General features: G+C 38.3%; 1 protein-coding gene across 6 annotated transcripts in view; it reads right to left on the reverse strand.

The window, feature by feature from the left end:
- MSRB3 (methionine sulfoxide reductase B3) overlaps positions 1 to 14,941 on the reverse strand; it is a 119,329-nt gene that overhangs the window by 37,476 nt on the left and 66,912 nt on the right. For all 6 annotated transcript variants that reach the window (XM_067564089.1, XM_067564088.1, XM_067564087.1 and 3 more), the window contains one exon: positions 10,063 to 10,091. In XM_067564089.1, the coding sequence (XP_067420190.1) occupies positions 10,063 to 10,091 (29 nt within the window). The remainder of the gene's footprint in view (positions 1 to 10,062; positions 10,092 to 14,941) is intronic.

Here is a 14,941-nt window from a genome sequence, read left to right on the forward strand (position 1 = left end):
CACAAAGCGGCCTGAGCACGGCTAGAGTCAAGCCATTGTTTTAAAATTATTTTTGGTGACCCTTGCCTCAAATGCAGGCTCTTCACAACATGGAGCTCTAAGTAATGCAATTGGCATGTTCTGTGGTACTGTATGTGAGACGCAGTCCCGGACGGGGCTGCTAGACTACCAGCCATTTTTGCCTGGTGGTGTCTGTAATTGGACCACCCCAAGTACCAGCATATATGTATTGTACCCGCTATTTGTTAAATAGGTGGCAAGATCTCAGGCTGAGCGGGACCTGCACAGTACCATCTGCTGGCCACTAGCTCCATGCCATAAATCAGGGCCACAAGCCAGCATGCCACCCTGTTCCAACAGCTCAGTCTTTCCCTTCCTCCAGCCCAGGCTGCCTGGCAAACAGGGATGACGAGAAGCACGAGGACAACAAGGGAACATAACGAACATGGGGCCAAGCCTCCTCCAGATGATCCTGTAACTAATGACCAAGTACAGGAGGCCTGGGGATTGGGGATTGGGGCAGGAGCCCCAATACTAACCTCTGCTGTGCCTGACATCCCAGTGTAACCCACCGGTGTGTGTGTGTTACAAGGCCCCCTCTCTGCTGATCACTGAGGATATGAGTTATTATAGCTCCCAGTTACACAGCAGTAGCAGGGCTGAAAACTTCTTTCAGTTATTTCATTTACTACTCTAATAAAAGAAGCTCCCTTTAGACCACATTTCAAAGACTTATTCCTAACAACTTCATTTGCTGAATGTAAACTAATGTACTTCAAAAGGGCAACCTATCAATTGTTGTTCTTTATTATTTGTTACCATTAGTTGTATTATGGTAGAGCCTAGGCCCCAGCTGAAATCACAGGCTCCCCATGCTAAGGGTATACACAGGACATACACAAAGTAAGAGACAGTCCTTGCCCTGAAAAACTTAACTGTACAGACAAGACAGTGGCCAGAATGGGAAATGGAGGCACAGAGAAGGGAAAGGGCTTGACCAGGATTACACAGCAGGCAGTGTGGCAGAACTGGAATACAAGCTGTTGTGTCTTTGCTCTCCGCACATCATTAAGAATATGAGGAAGCCACACTAACACAGTAGGGTTCCAAATAACTGTTTACTAACTATGACACAATGTGACACACAAGCCCTAGCTACATATGTATGCAACTACTGCTCGGGTAGATTCTGCTGACTTTGGCAGTAAAAGATAGGAAGGCCCACTAAAGGGTTCCCAAACAGTTTAAAGAGATACTTTCCAATTCTTATACACTCCAGAACCCAAGTTTTCTGGATCCAAATCCAATGCCTTGCTCACTAGTCCATGCTGCCTCCCTTCAAAAGCTCTACTCTATAAAAACAGGTATGGAAGTTACTCAGAGAACTGTATGGTAATATTCCACTTTAGAATGAACTGTGGTTCAGGTTCCATATAAAACAAACAGAAGGGCAATTTCATTTTACTTCCCATTTTGAGTTTTTAGTGAGTATAGTGTTGAAGAAAGTGATGAATTAATAATACTGACTTGAGCTATGTAGGTAGGTACTATGCAAGTCTATTCATACAACTCAGCCACTGCAACACAATTCTGACCTAAAACACTTTTTCTATCCCATTCCTGGGGCTTCTCTTGAGCATATTCCATTCTTGGGGCTTTTCTTGCTAAATAAACTGAACGGTGCCAAAATTAGATAGCGTGTTCACATTGTAGGCAACAGGATGAGACAGACAGACTCATTTTCAACAGTAAAGCAAGAAATAAAACATTTCTGTACTATAACAAGTTGGTTAAATATACAATATTTCAGGAGCATAAGCAAAAGTCTCTTCTGATTTGCTCACTGAACAAGACTGCAGCAAGACCAGCTTCTGTGGAATATTTAGGTTACTTCATTCAGTATAAAATTGCAAAATGAGCTTCAGTCCTGAGCAGGAGATAACAGCTTTCTTGTTTGTAAGATATACAGCATTCAAAGACACTGAAGATGTTATGGTGAATGATGCTTACTTGAAAGAGCAACTTAATGTCTGACAAGTAATTTCCCCAAAGGCCAAGATATTGGAATGTAATTATATTATATTTCTGACAAATACAAAAAATAAAAAAAAAAAACTGTGAGCCAACCTAATTTGCAGTTTATATTGTAATCTAATTGAGCATCCTGATCTCCAAGTCTATGTAAAAAACTCATGACTTACACACACACACACACACACACACACACACACACACACACACACACACACACACACACACACACACAATTAGATTGCAATATAATATACAATATAGTTCACCTCCTCTAAAACACCATTTACCAGCCAAACTGTTTCTAATGGCAGCCTTTTTTAACTGTGTAAAATGAAAACAAAAAGTAAAATGTAAAAAAAGGAAAGGCTGCCTCCAATAATTAGATAGAACATTACAAATTATTCTTCCAGATAAAGTTGACAGAATTGCTTACATTAATCATATTAAATTGGAAAAGCTAAATCTTGAAGTATTTCTTTTACAAGACCAATATAAATGTATCTGAAAACTATTGTGTTTGAGTAAGCCAGATTTGAAAAAGGAGGAGTGATTATTAAAATGAGTGGAAAGGAAAGAAAAATAATAAATAATCTTTGCTGACATTAAACTTCCAGTTCCTCGGGCAAAGCCCTTTAACAAACACAGGTTTTTTAAATTCCACAATACAGTGCTTTGTAATTGCTTAGAACAAAAGTGGCTAAACCAGTGTGTTTGCTAGTTCATTGAGATGGTGAGTTCTTTGGTAACCTTGGAGTTAGACAACTGAACACATGAGAGATGCAGAAAAAAGGGAATGGTTTGAGATTTGGAGGATATAATCAAGATTATTGTTATTTATCTACTGTAGATAAAATATAAAAAACAGATCACTCCATATTGGTCTAGATAATTGTATTAATAAGGCCATAAATCCATTCAAGGCTGCTGTACTCCAGACCCTAGATTCAAGGATCTAGCTGATGTCAGTTGATAGGCAGCATATTAGAAATACTAAGAGAGCCAAGAAGAGAAATGCCAGTGGAAGCAGGCAATAGTATACCTAGCCAAGGTCCATTATAAATAATATGAGCAGAAAAAAGGTGGTAAACTCGAGACTTTCTGTAATAGCAGACCCACCAATAGAATGAAGCTGGAGAGAAACAGAGCTTTCTGAGGCAGCTAATTTCTCTCTTTAAAAGTTCTAAACAAATGGACAGATCTGAAAGCCTGTGCTAAAAGACTAAGGAGCTACCATAAATCCAGATACTGCTATGCATGCTGAACTATCTGACCAACTTTTCTCCTGAGAGCAGGCTATTTTCAGTTATCGCAAGTTGGAGCAGTATTTAAGCTCTTCACTCCTTTAGGAATTAGACACGTCAAAAGGTTTTGTCCCAGTTCTTGAGCATTCCCTAGCATATTGTGGATATTAACCTGAGTTTACTATGCTGGCCAGAGGATCCATTTCCTGTCTTTAAATGAAGTCTAAATATATTAAACATTCCTAAAAGAAATTTGTAGTAGCTATTGATAAAATGTTTGATTGTTTGGTCCATATTTGGATCTTAGGCTTTTGGGGGAGGAAGGGTCCAGTGAAGACTGACGTTTAGTTTTGCATGGGACATGCTTTAGTTGGGGGACAAGCTTGGTCACTGTCGTAGGTTAGCTGCGGACTTTAACTGAATTGTTTTTTTAAATATCTGTCGAAGGAGTGAGATAAATAAGGACATTGTATATTTTGCCTTTTTAAACAGACAGATAAATCAGTGAGGGAGACAGGAAAGAAACTGTCTTTGGAGATGTTCCACTTGCTCAAGAGAAACACTTTCATTTCTAGAGGAATAAATATCATATCAAGTTAGGCTAACTTGCATGAGCAAACACAACAGAACTAAATGCACACAGGGTACATCCTTGAGTGTGTTTGTGTATTCAACTGCTGCAAATGTCCGTTTCAGATGCACAGTACTTCCACCTCTCTCATTTTACCAGGTGTCCACATTCTTAACTTCATTCAGTCTCTGGTTTGAGTGAGGAAAATGTTTACTTGACATTACACCACAGCACTGCAAATGAAGTTATGCACTTTTTTTGGTTCCTTCCTTTTTTCCCATTTCCCCATATTTTCCCCATCACTATCACCTATGTCTTACATACAGTATCCCTGAGCAGTGACATACTGCACATTCTAAATGTTGTAAACTTTTCTTTCAAAGCGCCATCCCTGAATATAAGCCCTACAGCCTGAAGCTACCAAAGTTTCCCCAACATCAGCTAAGAAGTTGGTGAAGAGGGGAAAAAAAAAAAGAGTGGGCAAAACATGCTTCTGAAGCTGTTTACTCAGAACACCAGATGGACAGAAGTCCATGGAGAAAAAGCTGTCTGCCACCATATACTGGTGAACAGGGGGAAGTATGGCTACAGCGATAGCTCATTTGCATAAGCTTTTTAGACAACAACAATCCTCCAGTGACACTTTGGAGAATGACCAGAACTGTGCACAAACTCTGAATTGGTGGCATGGTGGGAATGAACAGAGAGAGAAGAAGGGGTAAGTGCTCCTACCTTGTGGTAAGGACTCTCCCCTAGGGTCCTACATGCAACGTCCCACCCTGAAGATTTTGCAAAGAGATGACACAGAGGTGACCCCACAGTGAGAGTCAACAGGCACAGAGACGGGTTTGTGGCCAGAGGCAGCACAGGCATGGCTCTCGGCTGTTGCTGCTCTCTGCAGCTTCAGCGCTAAGGGAATTCCACTGAAGGCCTCCAGTAAAACTGAAATCACCCTAGTTGGGTTAAGGTGTTGGAGACTCAAGACCAAGACCAGGCAGCACTCTCCCTAGAAGCTAGAGACAGGCCTGCCTTAGTGCACTCCCAGACTCTTGGGATGTGTCTACACAGATAAAGGACTACTGCCAAAGATACTGCGAGGTGGGTGTTTTACTTATTATGTGTCTATACATGTTGTAGCTGCATTTTCCCAAGTTAATGCTGTCCCCCCATATCCCTTAATAAAGTCTTTCCTTGATTTATATACAGACTCAGTGCTTGTGAGTGTGGATATATTGCCTATTAATTGTGTCCAGAGATTTAGCATTTTTCCCAGGTTTCTGGGTGGGAGCTCCAGCGGGTAGTGTTCGTTAGTTTTTAGAAGGACCCCTTAAACATCTGAACACAGCCCTTTTTGCTGGCAGTGACACCTGGCAGAAGGATTACATGAATAAGAGATGAAAGTGCTCACTGACCTTTTGTACCAGCACTTCTGCCTCTTTTGTAATTAAATTAGGCAAGTTCCTGCTAATGTGACATTTGAACTCTGCATTACAGTTCCAGGAGAAGATATGGAGGAGGCAGGTTCCCTCATGGAAAAAAACCCCAGAAAAACAGACAGAGGAACAACTAAATGATAGCTAGAGATTCTACAAGATAAGTTCTCTTCAGTGATATCATCACACTGAGGTTGTTTATCGGATACTTCAGTACTACCAACAAAGTGTGTGCAATCATCACCTGAAATATACACATTATGTAGAGTGAAAAATGGCTATTTTACAATCCATTCCATACAGTGCATTAAAACTCTCCCCAAGCACCAGCAGACATGCATGCATGCCTTTCGTTTCCGTTAATCACCTGTTCACTACACACTCACAATCCAATTTATATGCAACAGACCCATTGCAAAGCAATGATGCCTGATGCCCTAAGCGAAGAAAGGATTGGCCCCGCCCCCAAACATATGAATGCACTTCTGCCTTTTACTCCCACTCCATTCAACTGGCCTCTGAGTCACCTGTGAGTTCTCATCCAGAATGGTGGCCTACTTTCTGCTCAGTTGTGCTCCGGGACAAAGGAGAACCTTGCAGGTAAACCCCGCAAGCAGAATGGAGTGGTTAGGGACTAGTCAGTTGACCAAAACCCATGAAATTCCCAGTGCTACTGTGGTATTTCCTGAAGTGCAGAGCACTAGACAATTTGTAAACTCTTGGGGAGAGATACTTTTAATAAATAATAATAATAATAATAGAATAGTATAATATAAATGATACCCTACAAAATGCTAAGGACATATTCTCAGCTTTATTTTTTCATGGGTTACTCTGACCAATGGCAAATTTTGAGAGAATGGTAAGACAAATACTATATTTTTAAAATGTCTCTTACAAAAAATGTTTTTCTTTAAAATATTGTTTTTTCTAACTAATTTAAATCTATAATACCATGATATAAAAGTAAGCCACAGTCATTTGTCATCAGTCACGAGAACATATTCAGCATGAAGCCAAGTTCATTTTCTTTGAGGCAAAATTTTGCCCTTGATAGAGACAAAATTAGCACATAAAAAAATAAGTTTTTCAGAGAAAACATTTAGTCATGAGGATGAAAAAAGTGTGTCCTGTACAGATGTGATAGGTATTTACATGATAAATACTAATCATATACAGGAATTTTACAGCACACTTTTAAGTTAAATGTTCAAGTTCAAATTAATCTTTGACAATGTCTGCCTAATATTTCAGTGTTTTACAGTGTTTCCAGAGTCTGCATTTAAAGTGAACCTATTAGACTTTTTTAAAAGCTATATTCCAGACTTTGCACCTGCTTCAGAAAAAAAATAGTAAAGTCTTTTTATTTTTCAATATTTTCACACATGTTCCTAGGAAAGGAACAGAAGGAAATTCTCACCCTATCCCCTTAGAGTAGATCTTTTTGCTTCAAGAATAGTTTCCATTCTTCCCACCCCACCGAATACATACAGAGTGTGACCAATAAGGGCTTGTCTACCCTTGAAAGTTAACTTGGATTAAGGTAGGTGTGAATTTAAAGTGCAACAGCTATTTTGGAATAACTCTGCTTGTGGACATTCGTATTCTGGAATAAAAACAATACATTTTCAAAGCTGAAAGGAACAAGGCACTATTTTGCCAGCATAACTTTGTCTATACATGGAGTTATTTGGGAATAAAAGTCCTAAGTGTGCATCTTTCTATTTTGAAATGGAGGTAAGCAGAAAGACAAAAGGAACAGAGCAGCCAGAGCAATGTTCCTACAATTCATACAACACATATGTTGGAAAAGGATGTTGATAAATCAGAGAAAGCTCAAAGAAGAGACATGAGAATGATCAGAAAATCTGCCTTATAGTGATAGGCTCAAGCTCAATCTATTTAGTCTAACAAAACAGAAGGTTAAGGAATGACTTGATTACGGTCTATAAATACATACCTGGGAAACAAATATTTAATAATGGGCTCTTCAATCTAGCAGAGAAAGGAATAAACACAATCCAAAACCTGGAAGTTGAAATTCAAATTGAGACTGGAAATAAGGTATACATTTTTAAGAGGGAAAGTAATTAGTCATTGGAAGAATTTACCAAGGGTCATGATGGATTCTCAATCACTGACAATTTTTAAATCAAGATTGCATGTTTTTCTAAAATATATGCTCTAGGAAATACTTTGGGGAAATTCTATGGCCTGTGTTATAAAGGACATCAGACTAGATGATCACAATGGTCCCTTCTGGACTTGGAATCTATACAACTACTTAAAAACACCAAAGGCAAAAAGAAGCACATGAAGTTACTGCAATTACAGGGAAACAGAGTAACAGGTTCTAATAACTGGGATTTTTTATTATTCACTAAAAAGAATTCTAACCATACTGACCTGCATCATAAGCATCAAAACAGCTATATTTATCTAGTACACCAAGTAGAATCACTTCTACAAAAGATATTCACCACAAACTCTCATGTGAACATTACTATGTTTATATTACAAAGGGAAAATATAGGTCATTACAACATCATCAGAACTAGCTTTCTCAGCCAAAACAGATCCAGCAGTCAAGTATTTATGAATGGCTCCTTCCCCTCTAAGGCATTGAGGCAAGTGGTGTTGTCATGACACACTCAGTCAGCAAAGCAGAATGTTGTGTCTGCAGGTGCAGAAGCTCTGCAGTCTGAGGGCTCCTGACCTAGGTCTCCTTCAAAGACACATCAGCAAGGACTTCTCTCCTCAAATATAGTACATCTCAACAAATTAATTTTCCAATGTGACAATACTGTTTTTCTAGCCTGTTTTAAAAGCCAGAATTTGAGTAAGTATTTTCTCCTTTCTCTGCCACAGTAATACATCTTTAACTACAGAGAGAGCAGAGATGGCTTCCTCCAGAAAAGTCAGCCCTGAGCTGGGAAGCATGGAGACTTTTCTGAGGATGAGCCATAGGTACTCTTGCTCTGGCTCCAACCACCTATTCAGGCAGCTGTCCATCACGTGGAGTCCAAAGGACACATGAAAAAACACTAATTCATCTCAAAATTATGACTATGATGACCTACGAACAGCATAGGAGGCAAGTCAGCATTCCCCCAATCTGTCCCATTTGCTTGACAAGAAAAGAAAATACACCCCCAGTCTGTGATTCCAAAGACAAATCAGAAAAAGGAAAGCTTACACACCAAATCAGCCTGATAAAAACAAAAGTATATATCCCACCACTCCTCCTCATTTCTCAGCAGAGCAGAGAGGACTCTGATATGAAGTGAGATGAAGAAACAAGAACATTTCCTTCCTACAGAATTGTTCAAGACCAGGGTTTGCTGGGGAATCATAGTACTGGGAATTCAAATAGAAAGAAAGGATGTCAAAATAGTAACAGGCAAACATTTCCCTCAAGCTTCCACTAAGGAACTTAAGGTAGCCCTTAATGTAACAGTTGAACCCATCATCAGTACCAAGTGGGAGCAGCCCTTCAAAAGTAGACAAAATCGGCAAGCAACATGCCAACTTTACACATTTCAGAGGGATGAAGTCACACACAGCACAGTGTTAAAGATGGGTGCTGCCATATCTGTCCACGTTAATGAAACATTCATGCCAGAATGATATTCTATATGTTTTTATTCTGAGTCCTTGTTCACTGCGAAGGGGAATTCTTTATTCCATCTTCAATCCAACCAGGCAACAAGCAAGAACCACACTTGGTAGTTCTGTTCCATGCCATCTTTTGGGTAGTTTTATAAAAAATACATCCAAAAATGTTTAAAACTACCCTGCCCATCCATTACCATATTCACAGGTCATGGGCACCAAAATGAGCATTCACCTCTCTTCCAAACCCTGCATTAAATAATTCATGGGGTAACATTAACTTAATTACAAGACTGCTCTGAACCTCTATTAATATTGTTTTCCTATTTAAAATATTTTCCCTCAACAAAAATATGTATTTTTGAGCAACTGTTTCAAGTAACGAACATTTCAGTTGCTCCCAACATAAGAGGTTATTTTTACAATTTAAGGATATACAATTTTAGAACTTCAAACAAACACCCAAGTATAGGTAGTTTAATAAATATCAGTCTGCTTTAACCACCCCTATCTGGAGTAAACAGTTCTTTTTGCTGCTGTGCGTGTTTTGTCTTATTAGATACACATTACTCCGTTAGACTGACCTTGACTTTTTTCCCTGTAACACATTAAAATTCTTTTAAAAGACAAGTTGAGATATTGCCTTTTGGTAGCCCTCCTAGAAAGAAGTGTGCAGACTGGTCTGGCATGCATTGTGTACATGCATCTGTCATGAAAATGTAATGACAAATCACCTGCTTCTTGACACACAGGCTGCACAGAATTCAAATTCCCATGAAACATCTTTGTCCACCAGGAAGAAAAATATTCCTTTTTTAAGGTAATGATATTTCCCAAGCTCCACCTCTCCTCTACTTGCTTTACTTTTTATTATGAATTTTTAAAAAAAGATGGATCAGATAAAACCTATTGCAAAACAACGGCATCCTGGTGATCATCTCGAGGCAAAACGGAGAAAGTAAAGGAAGATAAAGGAAGATATGAACCAATGAAGAGAACGAAAGCAAAGGCATCGGTAATAACAGTGCTATTCTTAGGTAGTGAGACAACTTAGATTCTTTTCAAGATTGGCCTGCCTCAATCTGTTTAAAATTGAACCTGAACTGATAAATTACTCTGAGAATAACATGAACACAGTGTATTTAGCATGACACTGTAAATCTAAACATACCTGAATTGGAGTCAAACTTTGTTTCTGACCTATAAAGAAAAACAAAAAGAACTTACATGATAAGTACTGCTTTTAATCATGGAAACTAGTTGGCATGATAAAAAAACTACTGTATTTAACAAGCAGGCATACCTCTTTGTTTTAATAATTCATGCATGCAAATCAATTTTAATCCCAAATGGTGCTTTTCGTGTTCAATACTATTAGATTTGCACAATGTACAGATAACAAAGAGGAGAAATTTTAGAAGGAAAAAAAAAAAACACACAATGAAACCAAAAACAGGAGATAAATATAAAACACAGGATTAAGTTTTATAACTAATGAATTACAGCACATACTTGTAGTTAGGAAATACATATTGTTCTCGTTCATTTTAGTTTTCAAAAAGTAATTAACAGGATTCCATATATTCATGAATGTTTCCAATCTATTTTTGAACCAGATACTCTTTCATTAATATCATATGTATTGTAGCCAATGATCAGCAGTTAGTTGGACAACATCTTCAGAGGGTTTTGTATGTGTCTTTAATTTACTCACTCTGCAAATAGAAATAAATAGTTCTGGTTTCTGTAAACTCAAGTTGAACTGATTTTGATGTCTTAGCAAAGATGATGTGTGCTAGATGCACAATTATCTTCTTTGTTGTGTATTACAGATTTTCACTGTCTAACTAGGAGTATTGTCTTCTAAGTGCTTAGCACATAGCAAATGAACCTAGTAACCTGTACATTTAATAAGAAAGAGAAAAAGTCTAACCCTTGTGGGAACATTATGTTTCAGATATAGGTTAATAATAGTTGTAAATTCAGAAGCCTTTGAAGCTCTCAGTTCAGCTGTGGGAAAAATAAAGTTGGGCAATTATTCTCAAGATGCTGCTGATGTGCTGTCATGCAGAATTAACCCTACGACTAGGCCTATCTGCACAAGCTGCTATAAGACAGCATTGTCTATATCTAGCTCTCAAACCAATTAGTGGGCATGCTCCAGTCAGATTTATATCGCACAATCAGTTGCATAAATGTTCACAGCGGCTACAGCAAGATACAAGAACTGACCAGCAGGAGTCCCATTAGAAGAAGCTAACTGGCAGAAAGACTTTTTGAGGAAATGCATTTAGCCAAGTGGGAAATAAAACGTTTGGTTCCTTTAATCTGACAGGGTGTTGGTGTGGCTTTGGAAATTACAACCTTCCTTTATGAAAAATAACTAAATGACAGGACAAATTTATACAGTGAATATTATTGGAAGAATAGGGGGAAAACAACAGAGAAAGGGGATGAGTTAAACAATCAAAAAGGAAAGTAGAAATGTACCTGCCTTCCTTTCCCCTTCCCACTTTTCCCCATTTTTTCACTTTTGCACAGTTTAAATGAAAACCTCAGTTTGGTCAAAGGATGGAATGGAGAATAAAATGCAATGATCTTTTCTGATACTTACAGCAGAAACATATTCTAATTAATTTTTAACAAAAGCTAACAGAAACATTAAACAAAGAAAACATGTAATTCATATACATTCAAAATCAACACCATGGGAAAACCTGTGCAGTTAACACTCTATTTTAGTTCCTTTTTTACTCTGCAGTGTAAGTGCAAACATTTATGCACGTGACTTACAATGGGTACTTCCACTGAGTTCAGACCAAAAGAAAAAATACAGAGCTGTGCCAAACAAAGAGACTCAGTATATTGTGCTTAATATACTCTCACCAAGATGCACTGTATTTATCTATGCAATCTGATCATGCTCATTACCATATTATCTGAACACCTCAGATGCCTGGATTTACTCAGCATCAATACAATTAATATCAATATGGCAACCAAGGTACCAACAAGGCTTCTTTGTGGTTGGCAGGGGCTAGAATTACCCATGTGCCCCCTACACGGCATATTTTCCAAGTAGAGGTCATAAGGCAACTTTTCTTCTTAAAGAGAGCCAGGATTCCAAAAGCCCATAGGGGATGGCTTCACTAAAGTACTCTGGTTTCCCACCGTTTAATCTGGGCACATTTTATAGAAAGAGGAAACGAGTTCCAAAACCCTTGTTATAAAAAATAGTCAATCCCTTTTCACTCTCATTAACAACACCTAGATGCAATATAAATCTCTTCTCTCTTTAGCTCTATTCAGCTGTTAATTTTGTGGCAATAAACATGCTACTTCATCTTGTTCTTGCCTAGTGATTGGGTTACTTCAGGCTTTACTTTTTTCCTTTCGTGAAATAGCGTTCATTGCATGACATTATACCGCATGTCCACTCCAGTGGTATCTTGATATGTGGTGTCATATGCTGGAAACAGGCCTAACCTTTTTGATTGGTCTGGAAACCTGTCATTCACCTTGTCATGTGAAATGTAACACACCAAGTTACTGCATCAACAACCAAGCCAGAAAGTAGTTGGGGAAAGGGGGTTGCCAGGGGTCACTGGGCAATGTAATGAGTACTAAAGCTCTAAATAGTCATAAATTACAGGACAGCAAACCAGGAAACTGATCTGGGGTAAGAAATGAATAGAACTTAATGTATGGCTGTAGCCATGAAAACAAAACAGAACATTGGGAGTTTCCACAAAAATAATTTAATAAGAGAACATTATGCCACTGTAGAGAGGGCTAGAGAAACCAAAGCTTGGAGTACTGGGCAAAATGTAGGACACTGTATTACAGAAATGATATTGAAGAATTGAAAAAGTGACAAAAGAGCAAGGATAATGAAGCGTCTCTGACACTAAAACTAGGCAATGACTGAGAGCAAAGAATGGAAAGAATAAAAGAGCAATCCTCAAGAATTTGAAGGATTCAAACATTAAGCAGGAAGATGTTTTTGTTTAGGGAGGTTGAAGGATGTAAGGCTAGAATTTAGGGGGTAAAATGCTGGCCCCATTGAAGACAATAGGAAAGCTTCCAATGACTTCAGTGGAGCCAGGATTTCATCCTAGACCTCAAAATCATTATATTTCTTTCTTTACAATACAGTAGATAAACATACCAGAAACTAGGTTCATATGGTCATTAAAACTGTGACTAAGGAAAGACCAATATCAGAGAGGGAATCAAACAAATTCCTGGAAGCAAACTCCAAGGACAACGTGCTCTATTAAAAATAAAAATATTCCCTGTGACTTGATTATGTTAACATTTCACAATGCTATTAACTAGCAGGAAGGACTTTGTGCTTCTGTTATTTGTTTCAATATGAGTATCCTGCAAAGTAAGGTTCTACAATATGGAACCACGTACTGTTTTTGTAAACTACTTTTAATACAGTTTCCATTGTTTTTGTTTGTTTGTTTTTCCCTGAGTGCAATAAGTCTATTGCTTAACTAAAACTCTTGTGATTCTCATTCTTCATATTTTATCCTTCCTGTATATTCCATTCTCCTTTGCCCTGTGGGAGTGTTCTGAAAGTAACAGCAGCATTCAGAAACGCAAGGAGCAGAAGATTGTACTGTTGTACGTTTATAAAGTGCTTTTCATCTCAAAGTGCTTTGCAATCCATAAACATACACTGTTGGAGTTGGAAACATAATGGTAACTATGGACCAACTTTCTTCCCTTATTACTTTCTCCTTTTCCATAAGGGTGTGAATAAACTTTGCTCCAGACTGTCTGTGGCCGTGGGCTGGTGAGTCACAGATAAGGAACATGCATACAAGTGGTTTGTCAAATTGCAATCAAAGTGATGTTCTCATCACTGTTGGCAGAATGAAAATAAAATCTAATAATTCTTCCCAATTTTCCCCCAATGCAGATAATATTAAGATAAGAAGCATTATCAGCATCCTCATCCTTTCCAAGCATAGAGAGTGCCTCTCTCAGAAATGCTCACAAACCCTATTTATGCATCAAGCCCCAACCAACAAGACAAATAGAAAAGAAAGAAAGAAAAAGAAAAAGACCATTGATTGAAAATTAATACCTGATGTAATTATCCATCCAGGGATTTATATGACCAGAATAATGGGGTATCTGCGCACCTTCCAAGTATTTAAAAATGAAAAAAGAAAAACCTATCCCCTTCCCAGCCTGTAAGAGAAACAGCTTCATTATCTGTAGGTTACTGCTGTTCTGTATTTGTGTTCAACATACTGAGGGAAAGCCAAACTGCAGCTTGTTATGTATTTAAGTTCAATACCTATTCACTGTGCCCAATGTATCTGTCAGGCTAGATACAGTAAAATATGACTAAACTTAACAGAGTTAAGACTGAAGAATCTGGTTCTTCCAGTCAGGATTGATATGTAGTCAATCCAAGATGGCATGCATTTTAAGACACAGAAAACAGGAGACATTCTTGAAATTTGTAAACAACATATAAAGCTAAAATTTGCCCTTAGACACACACATGAAATTCCCACTGAAGTCCATGAGTATTACACATGGATAACTCAGGACAGAAAGCGGCCATTAGTATCCATGGAAACCTTGGCATTTATTACACTTTACTGTTAAACATTTTAAATAGGGGCTTGCATTTCAGTAGTGACTGATGATGGATGAAGTAAAACAATTTTAGAAGTTTGCTTGGATGAGTCCTGAAATGCTCATCAACTATTATTTGGGAGTCTTCCTTCTCTTATTTTGTCCCTTTTGGTGCTTTGCCTTTTTTTGCCTCCCTCTTCCAACTCCAGGCATATCCTTCCCCATCTGGAAGTCCTACCCTTTCCAACTTCCTCTATCCTACAGACTATGGAATCCCCCAATTCCCTGTACCCTCCCAAGAAAACACTCTACTGTTGGTGACAATCCATCAAGAGAATGTTCAAAGGGGGAAGTCTCAGGTTAATTGATCTACTAGACTGTGGCTGACATTCTAATTCTGTGTGCTCTAGGACTAGCTGAGGATGTGATGATGTCTTAGTATCTATGAA

The sequence above is a fragment of the Emydura macquarii genome, unplaced genomic scaffold (genome assembly GCF_026122565.2).
Source record: "Emydura macquarii macquarii isolate MOO-44397 ecotype Brisbane River unplaced genomic scaffold, CSIRO-AGI_Emac_v2 contig_2636, whole genome shotgun sequence".
Lineage (NCBI taxonomy): Eukaryota > Metazoa > Chordata > Testudines > Chelidae > Emydura > Emydura macquarii.